Below are 27,308 nucleotides of genomic sequence, written 5' to 3'. Positions count from 1 at the left end.
CAATCATAAAACCGCACAAAAACAAATAATTGTAACCACACTTAAATTAAAACTGAATAAGAACCTCAACTAAAACGTTGGATCTAAACCACAGCTAAAACAGGTTGAATTAGAAAAAGGATGAAGCAGGACCTCAACTAAAACTTTTTGAATTAGACCTCAACTTAAACAAGTTGAATTAGAATCTCACCTAAAATAGATTGAATTAGGACCTCAACTAAAACAGATTGAAGAAGGACCTCAACTAAAACGAATATAATTAGGACCTCAAATAAAACAAATTGAATTAGGACTTCAACTAAAATAAGTTGAATTAGGAACTCAGCTGTAAGAAAAAAAGGGAATGAGAACTTCAAAAGAAATAAAACAGAAACGGTAAATCTTATTTAGCAGCCCAACCAAAGAAAAACAGTGAATTATGGTCCTCAGTCAAAACAAACACAATGAGCTTAATGAATGCGCCCTGCCTCCGATTTTCTCACCGTGGTTTGCTGATACGATGAAAGCAGATTGAGCACCTCTATTAAAACCATAAAGGTAGGAAAAATTAAAATGGCAATAAGTGTCTTTCCTTCTTTTGTCGACTAGTCATCTAGTCAACCTTTAAGTCTTTCTTCAGTCCTTCACAGTCTATGGAGCCGGAGTTTATCCCGGTTTCTATAACGTAAAACGGACAATTGAATTGCTTGCTTCCTTTTAATAGGACGCTAGTCTACCGCAAAGTACTTTCCGCCAGACCTAAGAGACCCAGCTACCCTACCACTGATAGGTGGTCATGGGGATGGGGGGGGGGGGGCAGGGAGAGGAAGGGGGGGGGAAAGGGAGAGGGAGAGGGAGGGCGTTCAGATTAGGAAAAAACTATCGTCATCAACCGGGATCGATCTATATCCCTTTCTGAACCGAGTACTCTACCAACTGAGCTGCTGGATTCCTTAAGGTACCGATCTGGTTCAATTTGGTGTACTTCTTCGTCATCAGCTTTTGTTTGTAACACCGTGGGTCAAAGTGATTTTATTTATTCAATTTAGAATACAGTACAAGCAAATCTAACAGTATGTTTACATTACATTGATGTTGGTGACCAATGACGTTAATTAGCGCAGGACTCTCTTGACTGCAATACCTTTGTTTATTCTTCGTAGAAACGCTACAATAACTTGGACTCATCGTCTCTAAGTGGTATAATGTGATGAATTCTACTCCAAAAAGTAAATTTGACAATAGAATGATGAGAGGAACGAACTTCCAGTTTTTGTTGTTGTTTGTTTTTTGGTGTTTTTTGTTGTTGTTGTTTTGTTTGTTTTGTTTTGTTTTTGTTTTTGAATTGCAAAATAAACAAGAAACAGTATTATTCTCCACCACAACACGGTCAAATAAAGCCTAAATTTTGTATTTGTAGCTTTTAATTCATTTTCCAATACCCTCGCCAAGCCCGACATATTATATTTTAGACGTGGTCATTATATTATATAATATTGGTGCACAAGTCCATTGTCAATGTGAACAAAAATTATGTGTGAAAATTGTTGGTAACGAGATGGGAAAACCAAATTAGATTTTTAAAATAATAAAACTATATCAAATTTGCTTCAAAAATAATCTGGAAGCCTAAAAACACCATTTAGTGCGGGGTCCGGAACCGAAACTTTCCAATAGGTACCATTGTACACTTTTGTAATCTCCAACAGCATGGGCCTTGAGACTCGGATTGGGACATGCGGTCTTGGGTTAACATGATTCTTGAATACGAAAAATATAGGTAGTGTGCGCTTGGCTTAGAAGGTCACAACATTGCCATCCGGAAGTATAACGGACCCACACACAAAGTATGTGTAACCATAAACGTTTATAGTCTGGTTAATAGAGTTTATTAGTGAGAATTACTCATAAACGTGGATGGCAAAAAGCAATAACAAAGACCTGAGTGACGTCAACTTCGTTTTGTTTATATGATACAACAGTACAATGATTACTTTTTACTTTATTCTTCTGTCTACTTTGTGTCTTGTAACACTGGGGGCATATAAAGATTATAAATCATTCTCACACGCCGACTATCCAAACTTTCAAGATTTTTTAGGTAGGATAGTAAATGAGTCGATACCGTTATTTTAATGTATTTTTACACATTAATTTTTTTTCGAAGGTTACAACATGGTCCCTATCCATAAAATATTTTCTTTTACTTTTGATGGGATCCATTACAAATCGTGGGTCTTCAGTGTCCAGTTTGGAGAATTTCACTCAATTGGAAGGACGTCGAAATATTTCTATAATCTAAACAAAAAAAGTTCAGACATAGATAATAAAACCCATGATACACTACATCAACAATCAAGGATAACCGGCTCATTTCATAAAAGTAAAAGTAAAACGGACTCAGCCTCTCTATTCAAGCTATCTAAAACGTCGATAATTCGATTACCACTCGTCAACCGAGAAGCCGCCCGTATCGGTTGTGTATACAAATGGCTCGTGCTGATTGGTCGAAGGGCTTGTCACTCCTCCCCCTGGCGGTGTCAATCTAATCTTTTCACACAATGCGCTCTTGTTCCACGGGTCGATTTTCCTCATTTTCGTCCCCAATAACCACGGGGGGTTGGGCTAACACAAGCTAAAATCTTTTGTCAACCAATGGAAAACTTCTCCACGCTCGACTGACCCGAGAATTGTCAAAAAGAACGGAGTGAACGGCCTCTGATGCGATGAAAAGAGGGAAATAACAGCTCGGCGCCTGCTTCCCACAGGTATATCATAATACAGAAAGCTCTCAATGGCTATTACACGCCATTTTATAAACTGTTTGTTCAATGATAGCGGCTGCTAGGTATATGAAGTGAACCATTATCGTATCCCATTGTTGCGGCATTTGGAATCGGACCGCCAAAAGACAATCTAACTGCGTATGTAATCATATCCCGGAGTTGTTGGAATGATATAGACATAAGACACGGACGAATCATTCAATTACACTCAAGATATTTCTTTTGACAAATCGTCGGGATTTGATGATTATTGTGTAGATGCTCTGTATTATGGATACATTGGTATTGATATATTAACAGTTCATATATAAGAAAACTTGTCGAATTTATTATAATATAATATGGGTATTGACTGGATAATATAAATGTTATTGGATATCACTGAAGTGGATTAGAAATACTCTATGGTGACCGCATCTCTGGATACAGGTCCATTTACAAGCTACTTGTATATTTGTTACCGTGAGTACCCTATTGTTTATAATTACCTAATTTCGTCTTATATATTTTTATATATTAGAGCATATTATACCATCATTTTTATATAGTATATTTAATGCAAAATTACATTATGTCCTATTATAATATTATAATATGATACATTACGTTGTATTAAATCATATATTAAAGTTGTTTAAATTTTATAACATTCTGTTCAGCCATCAATTATTTTGTAATCGTATCTGGTGTCAGATAAGAAACTAACATGAAATCCAAACATTAACGCTATTAGAGAACACACATTCTTGTTTTCAAGCCAAAATTGTTCGATGTTTTTGAAACCACTCTCTCCACCCTGCAATGATCGGGTAGCTGTTGAGTATTATGTATGGTGGAAATCACGTTCCATCTTTAAATAGCGTCATATCCAAAGGGGGAAGAAATTTACTTAACGCTACAGAAACCGGTATAAGACTCGCTCCTTCTGCCTTATATTTTAGGGACCTGATAGGTACAAGTTTATTATTTTCATTATGTATTTTGTTTGTTTGTTTGTTTGTTTATTTTTACATATCGTTCTCGAATGCCAATTGTATTAGCCTATTTAAATAGACATCTACTTTCTTCTCCAATATTCATCCAAGTTGGAAAATACGATACAATTTGTCTTAAGACATTTATGCATATTTACAACAACGACGAAAAACAATGCAACAAAATCATCAAGGCCAGCGTCGAAGCTTTTTTTCAAGACAGCCCTGGAACAGTTGATTTAAAGCAAAATTAGTCTTCAGAACCAAATCTCTTTACTGCAATAATATTGTAACTTGATGAGTAAAGTTAACATGATGCTAACAACCAAATCTCTTTACTGCAATAATATTGTAACTTGATGAGTAAAGTTAACATGATGCTCACAACCAAATCTTTTTACTGCAATAATATTGTAACTTGATGAGTAAAGTTAACATGATGCTAACAACCAAATCTCTTTACTGCAATAATATTGTAACTTGATGAGTAACGTTGACATGATGCTCACAACCAAATCTTTTTACTGCATTATTTCCGCTTAATAGATAGAACAAGTTGACGTCACTGAGGTATTTGTTATTATCTTAAGGAATAATTCTCACTCAGCTGCATTAACGAGACTATAAACGTTCAAGGTAACACTTTAATTTTGTATGTTGGGCCTTTATATTTCCTGATGGCAATGTTGTGAGTTTCTTAGCCAAGCGCACAACATCTTTTGATAGGATGCGCTTGGCTCAGAAGCCATCCGGAAGTATAACGGACCAATCCACAAAACTCTGTGTAACCATGAACTTTTATAGTCTTGTTAATACAGTTTAGTGAGAATTACTCACAAACATGGATGGCAAAAAACAATAACAAAAAGGCCTGAATGACTCTATCTTCGTTCTATCCATAGGATTGGAACATTTGATTTGAAGCGAATAGTGTTCACAAACAAATTTCTTCACTGCAATTCTAAAATATAGATGCTGTTCGCTTGGCTACGAAACTCACAACATTGCCATCCGGAAATATATCGGACCAACACACAAAACTATGTGTAACCTTGAACGTTTTTATAGTCTAGTTAATTCGGTTTAGTGAGAATAACTCATAACCATGAATGGCAAAAAACAATAACACAGACCTGAGTGACGTCAACTTCGTTCGTTGCCCTTGCCTTGTTACTGGTTAATCTATGTTGATGATTGGGTGAAAAGTTTATAAACAAAGAAAGAAAGACAAAATGTACCAATATCCAGGGTTTTGTTATTTTGAATTAATTAGTTGTCATTTGAACCCAACAAACAAGGATTTATCCGAGTTTCATACATAAGTTCGAGTATTTTCCAAAAGGTTTATGGTATACCATGACACCCAATTTCCGCTTAATAGATAGAACGATACTGCTCAAATGTTTGCTTTATTTTTTTTTGTCTTATATTTGTTTTGTTTTTGAACTTTTGATTTTTTGGAGGGGGGTTGGTGTATTTGTTTTTTGTTTTGTTTTGTTTTGTTTAATTTTTTTTTTTTAATTTGCGTTTATTTTCTTGTTTTCCTTCTTTTTTTTTTTTTTTGGGTGGGGGGGGGGGGGTGTTGTTTTTTTTGTTTGTTTGTTTGTTTTTTTTTGTTTTTTTTTTTTTGTTTTTTTTTTTTTTTTGGGGGGGGATATATATAGAAGAATATATTATTATACAAATGGTAAATGAATCTAAAATGTTACATAATGAATCTTATCACAAGTCTTCGTGGGGAAAAAATTGGATCAAAAGGAAAAGAAGATTATGAAATTGAAATAAGAGAATTTGCTTGAAACAAATAAAGATTAATAAATCAATTAAGCCAAGCCACTAAATCAAAAAAGTAAATAAACAAATGATAAACCGATAAATAAATAAATATATATATATATATAATATATATATATATATATATATATATATATATATAAACAAATAACAATAATTAAATAAATAAATAAATAAATAGATAAATATATACATTAATTATTCAATCAATCAATCAATCAATCACCAAAAGAGCTAATATATTTAGATTGATAAATAAATAAAAAGAATCTATTTGTTGCATAATTAATTAATAGGCTGTCTAATGTCAATAAAGATAAAGTGATCTAGATTTGAAAAAAAAATATAGTTAACAAATATGAACAGTAAACAATTGTTTGTCTTTCATTCATTTTATTTATTTAGCTATTTATGTATTTATCTATCTATTTATTTATTTAATTATTTATTTGTTTATTTATTTATTTATTTTTTCATCTTCTTAACACAATATTCAAGCTATCCTATTTTTAAGAAAATTATATTATTCATTTAGTCATTAATTAAAAAAAATATTTATCTCTTTATTTATTTATTTATTTAATCATTTATCTACACACACACACACACACACACACACACACACACATATATATATATATATATATATATATATATATATATATATATATATATATATATTGATTTTTATTTATTTCCTATTTTATTGCGGTTATTATTTGTTCATTCATCAATTATTTTTAAAAAATCTATTTATATTTATCCAATTGTCTGTTTATTGACAGACTTAATCAATCTGTATTGTTTTCATTGCTTTGTTATTTATCCATCCATCTATTATATACTAGTTTAATCTTGTATATAATATAGTTAAATCATAATCAAAATAATTTAATTAAATACTTCAATATTTAAATATCTTTATATCTTTCTTTCAATTAATTTAATTATTTTCGTTGTTTCTCCGTATCTTTATCATAGTAAATCGAGTTATTTTTTATTATCGATTTATATCATAAGAATATATATTAAGAATTTTCTTTCCTTTTTGGGGATATCTATAAATTGAACAAATGCTACAGCTAATTTCTAATTTCCGCCATAGCCTTTCTTATCAATATATTGAGTCTTTATAATTAAACTTTGAGCTTTTTTGAGCATTTTATACAGCGCAATATCCACTAAACGTTCTCAAAGCGCTTTACAAAGGGTCCCTGACCAACAGCAACACGTAACATGTAGAACGAGACAGGACGACTGTTAGGCGATGTTACATTTTTTTTCCGACAGGGACAACGCTGTTAACGGCCAGTTACCCATTTTACACATGAGTACGGTGAGAGAATGTGGATAAAGAGTCTTTTCCAAGGATTCAACTATGCGCCGAGCGAGGCTCGAACCCAGGACAAAACAGAAAGCAGACAATTCCACATTCCCTATTCTATGTTTAAGGGCGCTCCATAAACTCACACCAAACGTATTATATTTTACAGGATGATTATTGTCTTATGGAACCAACTTTTAATTTTCAATATAAAAAAAAATTAAAAGAGAGAGAGAGAGAGAGAGAGAGAGAGAGAGAGAGAGAGAGAGAGAGAGAGAGAGGGAGGGAGGGAGGGAGGGAGAGCATGCAAACATTTCAAGAAGTAAACAAACAACTAACTAAAAATACACATAGACCTACACATATACACACATTTGCTCACAAACAAAATAATCTCAAATGAACGCGTAATAAAATAAATGATAAGTGAGAATAAATTAGTTAATATTACGTGTATCATGTAGCCCGCTCTTGTTCCATATTCTTCTCTCTGAAATTCATGATGTCGTATCACAACTATCAACGCACTTGATCCCCTATTAGAGAATCGTAATCTTTTAAAAAGTGAATGATTGTAATAAAGAACAAACTATCAAATAAAAGGAAAGCGAACACAGCCTCACAAATCAATACCCACAGTGATGAAAAATGTTTTGCTCTGTTTAGCATGTTCTCTATTGCAAGGTAGCTAAGTACGATCGTATCGAGAAAAAAGAATAATTAAAAGTCTGCTTTGGTCTCGTTACAAAGGCTAAATAATCTGATATGCGCTACGAATTAAGCTACTAAAATCCAAGGTGCACTGTATTGTTTTTCATGAGGGTAAGGCCGCAGTCATTAAGGTTTTATATCGATTTTATGTGACAGCATTATCGATACGAAAAATTATCAAAAGTGAGTCAATGGGTTCTGCTTGGTTCAATACAATGGTGAAATAAAATCAAAGATTAAGTACCACAAGGAATGAAGAATAAACACCCACACACACACACACACACAAATACACATACATACACACACACACGCACACACACACACACACAGAGGCACCCACACCCAAACAATCAATCTCAAACATACTTAATTTTCATATTTCCTTTTTGTTAGTGAAACTAAGTAATCCTAATGGTCAAGATTGAAGTTGAAGACAAAAAATTCTATGGTCAAAGTTTCAGAGTTATAGTTCAGAGACAAAGGTTCAGTGGTCAAGTTTCAGAGTTATATCTCGAAGACAAGGGTTCGTTCTGTTGTTAATATTTTAGAGTTACAGTTGGAGAACAAAGATTCAATGGTCGAGATTGAAGACTAAAATTCAATGGTCAAGATTCCAAGGTTATTACTACGAAGACAAAAGTTTGAATACTGACATGGTCCATTTTCTTATCAGACTTTTTACTGGAATTCTATTGCATTCATGTCAAGTCTTTCATTCTTTTACTTCATTTCTTTTTAAAGATGGTTTTGTTGGTATCGTCTTTGATTTACACACTTACAGGGCTAACTAAACCTGACAACAAACAATATCATCGTGACGTCTACTAATCATTTGCTTTTCCTCCCCCGCCCCCACCATTACCCCCACCCCTTTACCCCTCCCCACCTCTCTCTCTCTCTCTCTCTCTCTCTCTCTCTCTCTCTCTCTCTCTCTCACACACACACACACACATATAGTCTGTTATTATGCAAACGTTTCACTATGCTCAATGCAGTTCAATATGTTTCATTAACTTATTCTGAACACCCCCCCCCCTTTCCCCCAAAAAAAATCTCCCCAAAAAAACCCCTACGGAATGAGATTTTTAAACATTTAAGTATAAGCCGCCAAGTAAAGCCCTTTTAATATAAATACCATTCGCATTAGAAGACTCGATTGATCTCGAGTAACCATCCCCGGTGAAGACACATTTTTTCGGAATCATAACTATAGCAAATTCTCTTTTTTAGATATTAGTATGGAGGAGAGGGATTATTTGTTTGTTTCTTTGCTTGTTTGATTGTTTGTTTTAGTTGAAATTTAATACTTTATATTATGTTCTTTCATTAGTTATCTAAAAACAACCCGTGTCATAGAAGTTCCTACAATGTGGAAGTAGAAAGGAGGCTAATACGATTAGAAAGAAGTAAAAACGATTAGTATATTATTATTCCATGTAGATCGATAATAAACCACACATAAAAATGCCTCTTTTTTTCTTCTTATTTTTTAAAGCACATAGACCGTCTAGACTCTACTTGCACACAATATGTTACCTTGGATTCAATTACGATTATCACAAAGTATTGTTTTGTTTCTCTTTTCAGATTCTTTTCTCAGCTAAATCGATGAGAACAAGATTGAGAATTCACTTCCATGTCCATCAATTTAGAGCATACATTGTTGAATATACTGTCGATTCTGAAATTGAAAAAGGTTTTTAAAAATGAGGGATGTATTGTCTGCACCAAAAGTTTTTAATATTGACTCTAAGATCATTATAAACAACTAACTCATAACGCTGACAATTTAAAATTATTCAAAAATAATCGTCATCAAAGAGTGACGGCGTTGTTCTGCACAAATTGCAACATTAAGGACCTGCAAAGAAGTCTTACACCAATCAAACCCTTCAGGAAAATATCCAATCAACATGCTTCGATCCGTCGACAAAGATCTCCCACCTCGGGTTCCTCCCCACGTCTTTCCCTCATCCGACAGACTCCAAGAAGACCTCAAACTCAAACTGGACACAGACCCCAGTCCCATTCCTACTTCCCCATTCCACCCAGCTGCTACCAGGGCTGTGTTGGACAATTGGCCGCTGGCGCCCTATTTTCATCCCGCTCTAGCCGCGCACTTCTACGGAGGCATTGGCGGTCTTTCTGCAGCTCTCACAGCTGAACATCTCAAATCTTGTCACAATAGTTTCACCAGTGCAATGTCCTCGGCAGCTTCGGCAGTAACCGGAAATGCATTCAGCATCGACAATATCCTCAGTCGCCCGACGGCCCCTCCTCCCAGCTTCGTAGCGGCAGCAGCAGCGGCAACCACTCATAGACCTAGCCCCTATTTTCCATACCCGAGTCTTCCTGTTCCAGCACCGGAATTGTTAGGTAAGTCACAATTATATAATTGATTTTGTTGAGTGTCTTATCTCTTTTCGAGGTTTATCTTTTCCTCCAAAACCATCAATAAGCTATGCTTTTCGTCTAAGACACTTTCCCCAGTTGAAATATATAATACGGAGGTGGGGGGGGGGGGGGGGGGAACCGAAGTCTTTTTTTCAGTGTAAAAAAAAACAACAAAATTTAAAATCTATTTAAAAATCTAAATTTAAAATCTAAATTTATCCATTAATAAAAAAAATGAGAATTATGTTCAAGATTTTTGTAAATGTGTCAGTTCTCCTTTGACCCAAGTCTGACTTTGAGAAAAATCGTATCTCAGTTACTAAAGTTGTACTGAAGTCCAAAAAGTTCTACTTTTAAAAAAATTACCAACAATGTTCAGTATGATAAGTAGATTATTTTATTCAGATTTTATCATGTCATCGCGTACAACGATGCTATACGTACTAAAACATAAGCACATGACACATGCGTGCTATTGTGAGCTTATGCGCTGGGAATATTAATCGGAGTTTGATAGAAAATAAAAGACAATATATTTAATTATACAATACGTACATAAAATCATGCTTAGCGCAGTACACGATCCGAGCATAATAAAAATGTAATGAATTTATATATATATATATATATATATATATATATATATATATATATATATGAAGAACCAATGCATCGATTAAAATAATAAGCTTTTATTCATTCATTCATTGTTTCATTCGTTATAAACAGCGAGCAGCAGCAGCTGTTGTCGTTATAACGAATTAACGATTTTGATTATCTATGGCGATAAAGCCTCTAACACGTTTAATACGCTCGGTTATGGCCCAACAGTGGCCGGGCATTGAGAACCCAAATCTGTGTAATCGGCAGGTTAATGGTTACTGTTGTTGTTTTCGTGGGGTTAATTCTATCACTTTATCCCATTAACTCCCTCTATCGATTTGATTAAGCCTTTTAATTATAATTATCGAAACGAAACGAAGTGGTTGATGCATTTATTTAAGGAGGAAAAGAATACTCTACATTAACTTAGCTGATTTTAGCATGAATTATTTTGCGTTATTTGTCAAACCTTCAGAGAGTGATGTTAAATCGGAGATGAATGACATAACTTTGTTCCTTACAGTTGTAACCCATGGCATCAAAACTCTATATCGAGACGGTTAAGATGCTGGAAATAGGATCTATATATCCGATATATATATATATATATATATATATATATATATATATATATATATATATATATATATATTATCGGATATATAGATCCTATTTCCAGCATCTTAACCGTCTCGATATAGAGTTTTGATGCCATGGGTTACAACTGTATATATATATATATCAGACTTGAGTTGAATTTATGTATTGAATTAAGGGGAATGAATTTCATATTTTAGAGCAATAAACACCAAACTTTCATATTTTTGAACAGTTTGACTTAATTTGACTTTATTTTTAGCATCTGGCTCAAACTGACATAATACCGTTTTTGAGTCGATTTGTTACAATTGATTTGTGTAAATTGTGTTTATTTACAGATGAAGCGTGAATCAGTTAAATAGCAATAGAAAATTAATTTATTTTAAAGATCTATGTTTAAATAAATAAAAAAGAGAACACGAAAATACAATAATACAATGTTAAAACGAGACAGCACACGCCCATCGTTTCAGATTACAGCATCATAGTTCTTCATTGGGTGTCATGAAAATGACTCGGACGTATCAAAATGTCTTATCTTGGCAAAAACTCTCAAATCTGTGAGTTCGCAAAGTCTTTCTTACAGTCCCAGGTTTGAGAGGTATTTTTTTCCAAGACGGGGATCATTTAAATCGATCGATATTTTTCGGACAGGTTTTCTGGCAAAAATGTTAAAATACGAGTTTTTCCAGAGTACGGCAATTCACTGTTTAATCCTGTATGTAGAATGTATATTATGATACTATTTTACCTCTCTTGTCTGTATTTTTCTTTTCTTTTTTTTTTTTGTTTTTTTTTTGTCGATTCATTTGCCTTTTATCAGAGCATTAAATTTTTAATCAGCTAATACTGCGTGATGTTCAATTTTCTGTAAACCAATGTCTATAAGCTTTTGAGTACAAACCGGCGACATACAGTTGGTTTCTAGTATATTATCTATTCTTAAAAGGGTCAAATTGAAAAATCCAATTTTTGTCATTATCTTACATTATATTGGCCATTTATGATCAAATTTGGCCAAAAGATCAATCAAGATCTCTTCGACGTTTCCCCATTGTCTTCATACATGTATTTTCTGACGCAGCAATTATCCTTGGCCGACAAAGATGCAAACACTGTAAAACACCTATAAATAAACAAACCATATATCTGTACACTGACTTACAAAATTCAAAAGAACATCGATTAACTATATCTACCAACAGTCGTATATTTACAGCGGTAAGTATAAACTGCAAAACAATTGAATTAAAGTTTTAAGGTATTTGAAGTATTATTTAATTTTAAAGAGTCTCTGTAAAGACGTCAGCATATAATTTACATAATCTTACCCACTCCACATATTAGGTACTACTCACGTCATACACGTTATCTCTGTTAGATCATACAATTGTTAATCATTGTAATGGATATAGTCTAGGTCGATTTGAGTTTCTACACAGCAAATACAAAATGCAATACGATGTAACGCTGAGAGACAAGATGATACAAAATGCAATATGATGTAACGATGAGAGTGAGACACAAGATTGATATTGAAGAGAGAGAGAGAGAGAGAGAGAGAGAGAGAGAGAGAGAGAGAGAGAGAGAGAGACTGCACGTGATAAAGATCCAAAGAAAATATTTCTTAGATAATATATAAACATCTATTGTTGGTTTGTTAACTCTTCAATGTATATATATATATATACATATATATATATATATATATATATATGTGTGTGTGTGTGTGTGTGTGTGTGTGTGTGTGTGTATTAAAATGCAATGAAAAAGTCCACAATTGTTTGTATTATCAAACTCGTATACGTTTCTTAGCTTTTTTTAAAATTTGAAACTATAGTGTATAGTATCATTTTTCTCTTTTCTAGTTATTCTTATTAATTTTTGAGGTTGGGAAAAGTTTATAGTAGGCCTGGGTTGGATTTTTGGTTGATTTACGTGACGATTTTAGCAATTATACTAAGATTTGGTTATGAGTTTGATCCCCAAAAAGTGTAATGCATAAGGAGGCAAAAAAAATAATTTAAAAATTCAAAATGTCTCTTTCGGGAATTGGTTAATCAGGGAGTAATAAAAACAGAGAATCTATACAGAGCAATATCCACTAAATGTGCTCAAAGCGCTTTGCAAGGTCCTTAGCCAACAGCAATAGTTAAACGATATTACTTTTTCTCATGACAAAGACAACGCTATTAACGGTCAGGTACTCATTTTACACATGAATACATTGAGAGTAAATAATATTTTCCAAGGACTCAACTTTGCGTTGCTCAGAGCGGGACTCGAACCCTGGACATTCCGGTCCGAAAGCGAGTGTCATACTACTAGACCACACAATAACTCCCTTGATTTAGTTATACGGTGTCTTTTCGCTCCTAAAATTTAGAAAACAGATAAACAAACAAACAAAAGAAAACAGCTGAACGCTTGCATCTGTGCGAACGGATACTAAGGGAAGAGTGAGCGAGAATTAAAAAAAAATAAAATAGAGAAGAATAGGGGTAAATGGGGATAGCAAGGTATCTAGTTTTTTGTGCAATGAGAGTTATAATGTGGGTTTGTAGTGTTCATTGTGCGGTTATGTGGTCTTGTGGTATGACACTATCTTTCGAATTGGAAGGTCCTGGTTTCGAGCCTCACTCGACGCATAGCTCTGCCCTTGGAAAAGGCTCTTTACTCACATTCTTTCACCCTACTCAGGTGTATAATGAGTACCTGGCCGTTAACAGCGTTGTCTCTGTCGGAAAAATTGTAACATCGCCTAACAGGCGTCATGTCTCGTTCTACGTGTTACGTGTTGTTGTGGGTCAGGGACACTTGTAAATTGCTTTGAGCACGTTTAGTGGATATTGCACTCTATAAAAGCTCAAGTTTTTAATTGTATTTTTAAGTATCCACGCTCTGAAGCGTAACTGAGCAAATTGTGATGCCGATTAGCGTTATATACTCATCACCTACCATTGTGATTTTTTATAGTTATGGTAAATCTATTGTTATTCACAGCTTGCGATTCTGTAAAATATTCAGTTCTGGTCTGTTGGTACATCTAATTGTACAATAAATAGTCTTACAATATTTATCACCACCTGTATCCACGTATTATTTGCGCTTGATAAATGGTATTATGATGCTGATAAAGCGTTGCACAGACAATCTACAATTTAGTTTGGTTTACAAAAGAAAAACAACAACAAAAAATAACAAAACAACAACAACGAAAAAAAAAACACTCACAAAGAACCTCGTTACAGAAAAACAAGCTATCTATTTATTGTCCTTTTCACGCATAAATCACGAAAACAATCGAAGCTGCAAAGTGGGACGACCTAGCTAGGGGAAGGTACGAGTAGTATAAAGTATATAAAGTATTTCAGCAAGTCATTTCATTACTTTTGCAACAGCGTAAGGATCCAGATCATCTGTTGCCATGGGTTTCTAGACATCTAGAAAGTCATATTTATCGGCCCATATCACATATGCAGCATATTGCTAAATACTTCGAGACACCGTTGCTTCTATAAGTTTTAACAACGAGGATATTCATTTGTAAGCAATCGTCTCAAAACGGTATTAAGTCCAGGTGGGTTGGATGCTAAACTTGAATTTATATATATTTTTAAAAAATATGAGATTTTGATTAAGTTTCTGTGCTTGATGGATAAGTTTCAAAGTTTTTTTTTTAAGTTTCAAAGTTTATGCAATCTTAGGCTTTCGCCAATAAATCACACAATTTGATGACAACATACATGAAAGTGGAAAAAAATGGTAAATGGAACCAAAAAATAAACTGATACCATTTATAACCACGAACAAGAAAATAAAAAAAATATACAATCGTAATACCACCAATACCTACAGAAGATAAGAAATATAAACATACATTTTTGAATTGACAACAAAAAAAAAAAACGAACAAAATTTCACAGTTCCGCTCTTTTCAACTTTAATATCTTCAAACATTTTCAAAATGATTTAACCAATAACGCAGCGTGATGGTTGTATTTTTAAAAGGTTCTAATTTATTTGATTGTTGATAAAAATGAAGACACCCTCTTTATTTCAGTTCCTTTTACAGTTCAACATTGACCTTCCTCACCACGACTTTTCAACATTAAGTGTTTTGTCTTTATCAACTTTTATTTTATGTATTTTCTAAGGACAATTTTATCGCGTGGTGAATCATTCTAATGAGAACAAAACAAGCTGTTTTGCAAAATGTTTTCCCCATAATAGAATAACCATCAACTTAGCGGCATCTGCTAAAGATCTGCATGGGAGATTATAATTCACATGTCTTTGAGATAAACTTCATAATTTTGTAACAACTAATTATCGACAATGAATCAAATTTAGGCTTATCTGCGATGAAAAATGATTATCGCCATTGTTATACAATCGCATGGACGCGGAAACTTAGTTTGGCTGCATTATGATTAACACTCCTGTGATTATCAAAGCGAATGTGAGCGAATTTGAGCTACATTCTCATAATACAATATTGTGTCATTTTACCAGAAAAATTACTCTTCACAAAAATGGAATAAGTGGGAGTTTTTTTTTTTCATGTGCGATCGATCCCAAGTGGATTACAAAACAGCAAGTGTCCATGTCTTTTTCTGATAACTTGCTTGTAAAACACAGCGATAAGTATTATCCATGCGCCTGTGTTACCTAATTTAAAACACGAGGGAATACAAGAGATTGTATCATCCGCTCATATCTGACACAATGTTTTCAAACTCTTTTTTTTTCGGCGAGAAAACAATGGTGAGCATCATGCAGCGATGTGACAAGGTACTCGGTATCATCTCGTTGAATCTCGTAGAATTTTGCGATATCTCTTGAAATCTCATGTCGGATGTGCACTTCGGATGTGTAATTCCATTAAAACAATGCCATGAATACTAAACATCCCTAAAATGACAGGGCGAACATAGTTAATCAATCAATTCTTTTTTTAGGCTCTGGGACTCACCAGATGAGGCAACTAACTGCTAACAGGATGTTAAAAGCGTATGGCGCCGGCGTTATATCTTTTGATCTGGTTAAAACATCCTTGTTATTGCGTCAAGTGATCTGTTCGTGTCTCTTGTGGATAAGCAGTTTATCCTCCCTTGGGGCCCTTTGCAGGGGGGCCTGCGGGCCATTTAGGGCCATGCTGCCTGACAGAACGCTAACCAGGTCCTCTGACACATGTTGATCCCACTGATTGTGACATACGAGGACGTTGAAAATGGTATGAGGATCCATCAGTTATGGAATGTTATAATAAGGCCCGACATATTGAAGTCATTACACGCCTAATATTCATAATCATGACGTTTGCCCCCTATGCTCTTCTTTAGAATACACCATAAGTCTCATGCTGTGACAATCATATGTGATGGCTTTTATTCTTCCACCCATTCAGTCACTGCGCAAATATATTTTTTTTAAATAGACGAATGACGAAAAACGACAAATGCAAGCATTAATAGATGCAAAGTTATAACACAATTGGGGACTGATCAGTATTAGCGAGGATAAATTATTGTTAATCGAGTAAATACGTTGTAGTTCTCGTAATGCGTGATTACCATATAAATTAAGGGGGAAAAAGAGATAATTAATTCTTTATTTTTATATATTTATTGATTAAAGGATTGTCTTTGTGCGAGTAGTTGATAGCTTGATTGATTCATTTATCTATTGATTTTTACACCTGTTTACTAACTCAGTGTTTGGTCATTCTCTTCTGACTGTTTTGATTAGTTGATTGGGATTGATTGAAATTTATTGGATGAGAGAAGTTGATATGGCTAATATATATATATATATATATATATATATATATATATATATATATATATATAGATAGATAGATAGATAGATAGATAGATAGGCTCCTGGATAGAGATGAATAGATGGATAAATAGGTAGATAGATTGATAGATAGATAGATGGAAGTATGGATGGGCGGATTGATGGATGAATGGATTGATGAATTGATAGATTGATGGAACAGTGAGTGGATGAAGAGAGAGAGAGAGAGAGAGAGAGAGAGAGAGAGAGAGAGAGAGAGAGAGAGAGAGAGAGAGAATGGGGATAAACTAAATAATAATAGCCCCAAACATTATGAGATGTCATCCTAGTGCCAAGTAACCAGTGTATTTTGTATTTGCTCAGACCATCCCTAAACCCCTAACCTATTAATACAACCAGTCCTACAGTCCCTGCACAATCCTGATTGATGTCTACGATAAATAAATACACTGAATCCACCCAAACATTATCGGGGTTGCCAATATTCTAGGATTTTTTCACATCTATTACGCATAATTCCTTTTTTTTTTTCTTCTTCGAAAAATCGATGATTAAATGCAGTCTCTCAGCAGGTCGCTTAGACTTCATTTCATGCGGTGCAACGCCTATTGTGTACTATCTAGTATCAATAATCAAACGAACACAAGAATCTTAATATTTAATCATATTATTTAGTGCCTAATCCAAGGATCCAAATCTTACTTATTATAAAGTATTAGGTTTTTTTCTGCCAAGAGTTGGCACCATTGGCATTGTCATCATCATCATCATCATCGTCGTCGTCGTCGTCAGCATTATCATCATATCATCATTATCGTTATCGTAGTGTGTGTTTTCAGGTGATTGATTGGTGAGTGTGTTTATTTTTTACAAATTAAAAGTAGAGTTAGCTGTTAGTCACTCATCAAAATTCCTTCATTTACAAAACACCGCGAGTTGGCATCGCTCATATTATTGTCATATTTTTCATCATTATCATCATAAACATCATCATCATCACCACCATCATGATCACCATTATCATCACTATCGTCATCGTCGTAGTATGTCAGTTTTTGGTTGGCTGACTGGTGAGAGAGGTCACCTAGCGATTGTAATCGATTCATACCACAGTCTAGTGGATCAGCATTCTAACTACCTTAGGTAAACACATTTATTTTGTCCCGTCGCTTTTCATCCTTTTGATGTTCCAGCGCGCCCATTGGCATTAAAATAGAGGGGATATTCCGGTTTGATGAACATCGTCATTAACTAGTGGGGTATTATGATGTCTAATACGCGATGTGTATCACAGTCCATATATATGATAATATCGTTTATACCCATTGACAAAGGAAGAGCAGAACGGTACGAAATTGTACTATGCTTGACAAGCTCCAAATATGATGTTGTACTCAACGTTTTATTTATCTATTTTTTTTTTGTTGTTGTTATTTTTTGTTTTATTATCTTTTTATTCATATTTTTTTTTCCTCCGTCGCTGTTTGTTCTTGCTGCTATTACTATTGTCGTTTTTTGTTTGTTTTGTTGCTGTTGTTGTTGTCGTCGTCGTTGTTGTTTTTGTTGTTGCCACTTCATGCATTACATTTCTTTTTTTCGGATCACACTCATGACCATGAGATCTCCTACAAAAATCGTCACGTAAATTAATCAAGTATCCAACCCAGACCTGGTTTTGACTTTTTACTCCTCAAAAAAATAAAAGGATGCACTAGAGTAGAGAAAAATTATAGATAGTTCGAAGATGACGTCACTCAGGCCTTTGTTATTGTTTTTGCCATCCGCGTTTGTGAGTTGTTCTCACTAAACTGTATTAACCAGACTATAAAAGTTCATGGTTACACAGAGTTTGTGTGTTGGTCCGTTATACTTCCGGATGGCAATGTTGTGAACTCCTTGGCCAAGCGCATTCTATCTATACTAGGAGCCTAAAATTGTAGTAAAAGCTGTGATGGTGCTTAAACTTGAGTTAGATAACACAAAACGGTTCGGCCTTTTTCATTACGGTTTTCCCCTTTTATTTATTCTATTTACTTTTATAATTTAAACAAACTTACTATAAATGTCCATCCATCTATATCTCTAAATACAGATTGTCTTTGGATCTTTATCATAGTGGTGACTTGATGTCAACATTGAAATAAAAAATTTTTTTAAACTGAGACCATAATAATGCGTTTTGGCTTACAGAGAATTAAGAAAATGATGGTTTAATTCAGTAAACAAGACACAGAAGAAAAAAAAGTACTAAAGATTAATTTTAAAAGGATGGGAGGATAAAAAGAGGGAAAGATGGAGTGGGGATGAGGATTCTTATTCTTATTTTTTGAGAAGGAAGAAGCACCGATCGTGTAAGGGTTAACGACATTTTTATCTCAAAATAATTGATAATATTCTTGCGAGACACCGTAATGAAAATAACTCGACTTTTTAAAAGTAAAAAATAAATAAACAGTTGCGTTCAATTTTAAGAATAGCCATTGTTACTTTTACAAATAGCTATTGAAGAAAAATATAGTGTTTATTATAACGCATGCTCTAAAAAAAAAAAATAAATAAAAATAAAAAACAACACATTTTTTTAACTTTGACAAGAAAACTCGTCCTTCAAAAAGCGATCGATTAAAATGGCCCTCATTTATTGTCAAAAACTCTCAAACCTTTGACTTCTAGGAACTGTTCAAAGAAGTCTCCGGTTTGAGAGTTTTCAACAAGCCGAGGGTCACTCGATAGATATTTAAAAGACGAGTTTTCTAGCCAAAATTATTTTATTGTGTGTGTTTCTTTTTTCCGAACACGACAGTACTTCAGACTTCAATTCTTTTTTCATTTATCGAGTTCGGCCTCAATATATAAAATAACCCCAACTAATTCTCTGCCTTCGTGTAATATTCTTTTCAACAGTCTTAACACCCATTAGTCAAGTTGCACTCCAAGGAATTTATGGCTTTTACTATTAACACAAGCCAGACCAAATCTCCGAAGCTGTCTTTTAACACCGCTTTGATAACAAACACTGTATTTAGGTTCAGGCCAATGTTTCCACAGTTTAGCATTGGGACTACATACTACAGTTATTGAAGGGTAATGGAGCTTGCTAGGGGTTTTGTCATCTAAGTCCTTCGTCAGTCAAGCTGAGTAAACACTATCTGGATTTGTTAGCAGATAATCGGGATTACGTGTCTTCAGGATAACGTCTGATATTGGTTACATGGGTACAATCCTGAGACGTTCCACAGGCAATACCACTGCGCCCAAACAATACCCACATAATTTGTAAGCTATCGCCTCATATTGTGGTGAACCAGGCGCTGGAAAGTGAATTTATGGCCTCAATTTGAAACGTGCTCAAAGCGCTTTGCAAAGGGTCCCTGATCAACAGCAACACGTAACATTTAGAACGAAACATGACGCCTGTTAGACGATATTACCATTTTTCCGACAGAGGCAACGCTGTTAACTCATTTTACACCAGAGTACGGTGAAAGAATGTGAGTAAAGAGCCTTTTCCAAGGACTCAACTATGCGCCGAGCGAGGCTTAAACCCAGGACCTTCCGATCCGAAAGCGAGTGTCATACCACAATACTACATAGCCTCACAAATTGGGGAAACTTAGGCTTATGTTTCGTCATAATTGTTAATGTTGCTGTTGGTTATGGACCCCATATAAAGCGCTTTGAGCATGTTTAGTGGATATTGAACGATATACATAAATATGCCCAAAAATACATCAATTAATGTCTTACATTGTAAAAACCTTTAAAAAAGTAGTATTTTTAAATAATAATAATAATAATAATAATAATAATAATAATAATAATAATAATAATAATAATAATAATAATAATATAATAATAATATTTTTATTATTATTATTATTATTATTCTTATTCTTTTCTTCTTCATTTTCTTTTCTTATATTTATTATTATTATTATTATTATTATTATTATTTATTATTATTATATTATTATTATTATTATTATTATTATTATTATTATATTATTATTATTATTATTATTATTAATTATTAATTATTAATATTATTATTATTATTATTATTATTATTATATTATTATTATTATTATTATTATTATTATTATTATATTATTATTATTATTATTATTATTATTATTATTATTATTATTATTATTATTATTATCTTCATTATCGTCATCATCATTATCAATAATTCTTGTTTTTTTTTTAACGTGGAAAAAGAAGAGAGCAAAAATGGCTACATTCATAAAGAATCTTTAAATCCTTTTATTTATTTTTCCCCAAGCACCTGAGAGTAAATTCTGGAAGTATCGTGGCTTTACTGAATGAACTCGCAAACACAAATCATTACTACTTCATACTACGTCATTCAGATTAAGTAATTTTAGTTCAAATCTACCGTGTACAATCCGTCAATCAGTTTTTGTATTGGATTTGTGCTGGGTCGCGTGCGAGTGTTATGAAAACAGTGATTGAGGGATTGACTAGTCCCTCCATACACCTAATCCGTCCACTCTTCTACTGGACAAATGACCCAGGGATTTAGACTAATGTGTTGATGCATTCGGCCATTCTCAAGCTATACAAACAGCCCTTGGCATGGCACCGCTGACAAGGTCCATGACGTCATTCTATTCCCTTTGTACCAAAATCGGTGTCGTCTGTGGTGCGCTTGGTCTCATTGACGGTTTTATAGCTTATCAGAATGCGATGCAGCCTAGGACTTCAAGATGCTGCTATCTATAAATAGTAAAGTTTGAAATTCTTGAGTCACTAAAATAAAAGTCTTAAAAAGAAAGTGCGCTCTCTATTTATTATCTCCCGGAAGGACAGAGATGTCTATGATACGTACATTCGAGAGATTTAAATCTGCATTTAGCATAGGACGCTGTTTTAAAAAACTTTTTAACCTATTCGGGGTTGCGGCCGGGGGGGGGGGGGGGGGGGTGGAAGAGCTCGCTATACTAATTTTCCTTTCATTTTTTCCCCTTTTACAACGGCTATGTGGAAAACTTTTACTTCTTTCTCGACTTCTGAATTCATTCAATTTTAAGAGACTGATCTGTACGGGTTTTCCCCCCTTTTCTTTGGTGGCAATGGAAACCGGGCCCTTAAGTTTAAGACAGAGACGTCAACTTTGAACTAAATAGAAAAATACATAGACTAGAAAATAATGTTTAAAACATTTTAGCAATACAAAGGTTGTATTAACGAGCAATATCTGAATAGAATCAAAGAATACATCCATGCCTTTCTAAATCAGATTTTCATCTCTGGTTTATATCCAAAACAGATCTGTCTTATAATTTGATGGTAATGGAAAATTGATCCTAACGATAATACAATAATAACAATCGTTCTGTTACACTTGTACTTCCAGCCAGCGCTTACCACCATCCGTTCAGCAATCTCATGAACCACGTGGATCTAGCTAGGGGCAACCAGAAGAGGAAGCGCCGCCATCGTACCATCTTCACGGAGGAACAGCTGGAGAAGCTGGAGGAAACTTTCCAGAAAACTCACTATCCTGACGTCATGATGCGGGAGGATTTGGCCAATAAGGTGGACCTCAAAGAAGAAAGGGTTGAGGTGAGGAAATATTTAAAATCATCATCATCATCATCATCATCATCATCATCATCATCATCATCATCATCATCATCATCATCATCTCTCTCTCTCTCTCTCTCAAACACACTCGTTCTCTTCTTTATCCTCTCTCTCTCTCTCTCTCTCTCTCTCTCTCTCTCTTTCTTTCTCTCTTTCTCTTTCCTCTCCTTCCCTTAATCTCTCTAGCTCTTTTCCCACCCACTTGCCTCAAACTCACTTTCTCCATCCCCTTTCTCCTTTCTCCTTAAATGACAATGAGAATAGCTCAACGTCATAATATATCAACTGTTTTATTTCAATCTTTTCACTTCTTTATTTTTATGTCAATGACATAACAAAGTGTTGTCAAGGAAGAAAAAGATACCAACACCTTTTCGTGGTCTATCGAATACTTTCTAATAGATTATACCTTGACAGATTAATATTCATTGATTCTGGTTCAACGCGCGCTTTTCATTCGTGTTAAGTTTCTCATAGGATGAATAACATCAATAATATCATGGACGTTGTTTTTCGCAAAGCAAAATCCTTAACGTAAAAGACTTAATCCGATTCTGTAAGGTTTACGAGATAATTTTTCACGTGGAGAGACGTTGTTTCAAAATGTTTCAATCTTTTCTTTCATTCGTCATTTTTTTTTCAAGTTTCGATTTTCAACAAATCTTAATCTGTATTTTGAGAGAAGATCATGATCATATTTCAACAGACGCCATACTGAAAATCGCCGGAAATGACAGAATATCAATATTAGAACACAATATTTGTTGTGAAAGTAAATTAAATTATACTGGATATCAAGTAACGTTAAGATTATCCAGAATAATTGTTATAATTTAATCCGATTGATGACTCTGTTTTCGATAATTCAAATAGGCCGCCACTCAAATTTGTGTGTAAATGTATTTGTTGCAACTTGGAATAATTCCATGCAAATCTACCATAAATAGCAGTAAAAAACATGATCATCACTTGAAATATCGCTTTAAACATTGAACAATGTAGGATACAAATGACTACAAAAAATAATTAGATTAATATACAAAGGAATAGAGGGGAAAAATCAAAACAAAATATCACGTTAGAACCATTTGGTTTTATGGAGACGGGATATAATATTCCGTTTCGTGTAAGTTGAATCGTTAAGTATGTGTACACATCTTTCTTTCTCTCTTTCTTTCTATTTTTCTTTGTGTGTGATTAGTTGTGTGTTGTGTGTTGTGCTCGCCCCCTTTCTTCTCTGTTTCTCTCTCTGTCTCTCTCTCTCTCTCTCTCTCTGCTCTTTCTTGTCTCATTCAGGTATGTTTTTTGTCGCCATATTTTTTTCTCTCCCCTCTCTCTCTCTCTCTCTCTCTCTCTCTCTCTCTCTCTCTCTCTCTCTCTCTCTCTCTCTCTCTCTCTCTCTCCCCGACACTTACACTTTACAACCCAGAGTTCCATTGTCTGTCTGCGACATCTAGACAGACAACTTGTGATTGACATGCGCCAACAATATTGTTGTCACAAAAGCCAACATAATTATGTTACTCAATTAAAAGATTGAGAGGACATTGCGGCAAATGATAGCTCTCCCAAGCACAAGAAGTACACAATGAAGACAGCAAGACATTTTAACGTCGATTTTAAGAATCTCCAATAATAATTATCCCCATTGAGTAATTGACATGTAGGGGAGATAAACCAAGCAAATCGTTCTTCGTGAACTTACATTAGTTTTTGTCTTCTTCTTTCACATCTACAAAATTTTCAATATTATTCATTTCACGAATGATCTTTTAAGAGGGGCATTATTTTCTATTCTAATTTCACTGCCACAATAGAAATGATAGTTACGAGTTCTGTCTTGTATTATATTATTATTGATAATGTCTTATTCAATTTTAAGTTCTTCCAGACCCACTTTCTGCCACTTACATAATAAAAAGCATTTTTTTTTCTTTCTGGCCTAAATTACAAAAGGTGATATGTCAGTCAGTTTACAGCCGATTCTGAATTGATTTGATAAAGACGAACAATCAGAAAACATGAGGATACAGGCCTATTCATCACACTTATGGAATTGGTATATATATTGGGGGGGGGGGGGCTGATAAAAATTACTTTTTTAAATGATTGTTTTTTGTTTGTTTTTTTTTTTTGTTTGTTTTGTTTTTGAAACTATAACTATGGCGAAAAACATCTTGCTACGAGATAGGCATGTGACTAACTCATAGTAATCACGAGATATATGGGATCAGAACTAATTGGACTGCACAATTTTTGTTCCAAAGTTTTATGAAATAAAATTAATATAAATAAGGGTGCTAATAAAACGTAACTCGTTCTCATTATCGACAAGAATTTGACACCTAGAAACAAAATCTTAATTATACAAATGTATTTTTTGATGCGCGTCAATGTATTTTATTAAAACTTAACAGTATCAAAACGTTTGATTTATTTTCCCCTTTGAAATTATGATTATTGTTACGTATTTTTGGTTCAGTTGCATTTTAAAATCAAACGACAAATTTGGTTTCTGCAAGTTTCTAAGTTGTTGTTTTTTTTTTGTTTTTTTTTTTTTGTTTGTTTGTTTTTTAATTTTTAATATTTAACGTAGATATGTCTTTGACACGTAAAGTGAAACAATAAAATCGATGAAATGACATTAAAAAATAAAACGTCGAAATCGACAGGAAGTTTTTTTTTCACCCAATACTTTTTACTTTTTATTTCTTTTATTGTTCTCTCTCTCTCTCTCTCTCTCTCTCTCTCTCTTTCTCTCTCTCTCTCTCTCTCTCTCTCTCTCTCTCTCTCTTATATATATATATATATATATATATATATATATCCAGTTATCTCCCTTTCTCTCTCTCTCTCTCTCTCTCTCTCTCTCTCTCTCTCTCTCTCTCTCCCTCCTTCTCTCTCTCTCTCCCTCCCTATCTCTCTCTCTCTCTCTGTTGTTTGTTTATGAATGTAAGATTTAATATTACAATTTGAATCAATCAAGCAGTCCAGATATTATCTAATCTAAATAAGCTGTACCCTCTATCCGTCTTTCTCACGGCCGACTCTTCTCATTCATCTTTTTCTTCTCCCAAAATTTAAATACTGTTCACTCACTCATTACCTCTATGTGGATTACCTATCGAAATCCATGACATAATCATTTTACCACTGCAATTATCATTTCCTTTTCTTTTCTTTTCCATTATTTTTAACATAATGATTTCTTTTTTTATTATTATTTAGTTGAAGCAGACTGCTAGTCGTCAGACAGCGAGTCCTTTATTTCATTGATATTCTTTTTTTTTTCAACAAAAGTTTCGTGGCTCATGAATCTTTGACAAGGTGAGCCAGAATGGCCTGCAAAACGCGTGTGAGCTTCGTGACGAAATGATGAACCTCCCATAGTCTAGGGGATGAGCGTGCTGGATGGAATTGAAATCCCCCATAAACTCGCCTTTGAAGACCCTGTGAGCGCGGAATTAGGGCCGCAGATCATCTCCCATGATAAAAAATGAAATAAAGTGGTAAAATTAAAAGAAGAAAATGAGAAAAGGGCAGAGTGAAAGTGCGATGGAGTGGCTTCGGTTGGCTGGTTGTATGGATGGGAAGTCAGGCGGACATGGAGAGGAGAGATTAATAGAGAGACTCGGAGAAAGTGAGAGACTACGAGAGAGAGAGAGAGGGGGGGGGAAGAGGGGGTTGGTGAAGACAGCGAGAAAGGAGAGAGAGAGAGAGAGAGAGAGAGAGAGAGAGAGAGAGAGAGAAAGGAGGGAGAGGCAGACAGAGAGAGAGAGGGGGGGGGGAGAGAAATAAAGAAGAAGAGAGAGGGAAAGTTAAAGAGAGAGAGAGAGAGAGAGAGAGAGAGAGAGAGAGAGTAGATAATAGTAATCATTAATGTTTACGAGTGTTAACTGATTGGATAAATTGACGATTGAGATGTGTCAGCGGTGGGAAAGATCATTAGCGGAAGATGTGGGTTTAAAAAGTAATGGAATTAGAATGGAAGAGGATGTGGTGGGAAGGAGTATGGCCGCGAATATGGCTCATTCTTTAAAATGTTATTTATAATTTGAAATAGAGGATTCCTCGCGATTGTGGAGTGGAGGAAAAGTTGAAATTCAACAACTCGATTATTATTATTATTATTATTATTATTATTATTATTATTATTATTATTATTATTATTATTATTATTATTATTATTATTATTATTTTCTCATTCAAATTAGATACTACATCTACCGCTTGCGTGGGTTTTTTTTTCAAAAATTAAAAAAAAATTGAACAATGAAACTTTTATGATTTTTGTAAGGGCAGGCTAACCCAAAGACAGTCACCCTGTTCCTGTTAAAAATTGCGTTTAATTGATAAAGTCTCTAACTTTCTCCATTCTGATTGTAACAACTATCCCGAAATGGGCTGAAATTGATCCACGAATTACACACAAAGGAGGGGGTTGGCCACTCCCGGTGTGTCGATGACAGGCTTGATTCCATCATCAAAAGGCGCGGGATGTCCCTCTCATTCTGGCTTGGATCCATTCGCTGAAAATTGTTCATCTTCTTTTTCCCCCCGAGAAGGCATCATGCCGAGCAAGGGGCGATTTAACCTCGTGTCCTATTGTAAGATGGTGGGGTTTTTCCGCTATACTTCACACCTCAAACCCTACACCGAACTCTTATCACACGGCAATACAAAATGCTCTGCAAACGGCCTGGCCTGGAGGTTTTTGGGGCTCTCTTG

General features: G+C 34.2%; 1 protein-coding gene across 1 annotated transcript in view; it reads left to right on the top strand.

Moving 5' to 3' along the window:
• Positions 1-2,871: 2,871 nt before the first annotated feature.
• LOC144974223 (uncharacterized) overlaps positions 2,872-27,308 on the top strand; it is a 38,898-nt gene continuing 14,461 nt past the window's right edge. Inside the window, exons 1-3 of the mRNA XM_078917143.1 lie at positions 2,872-3,227; positions 9,159-9,947; positions 22,351-22,559. Coding sequence (XP_078773269.1) covers positions 9,485-9,947; positions 22,351-22,559 — 672 coding nt within the window. The 5' untranslated portion in view covers positions 2,872-3,227; positions 9,159-9,484. The remainder of the gene's footprint in view (positions 3,228-9,158; positions 9,948-22,350; positions 22,560-27,308) is intronic.

The sequence above is a fragment of the Berghia stephanieae genome, chromosome 1, assembly GCF_034508935.2.
Source record: "Berghia stephanieae isolate SIO BIC M18660-M18661 chromosome 1, UCSD_Bste_1.3, whole genome shotgun sequence".
In the NCBI taxonomy this organism is placed as follows: domain Eukaryota; kingdom Metazoa; phylum Mollusca; class Gastropoda; order Nudibranchia; family Aeolidiidae; genus Berghia; species Berghia stephanieae.
This window is presented reverse-complemented; position numbering and strand designations above follow the sequence as displayed.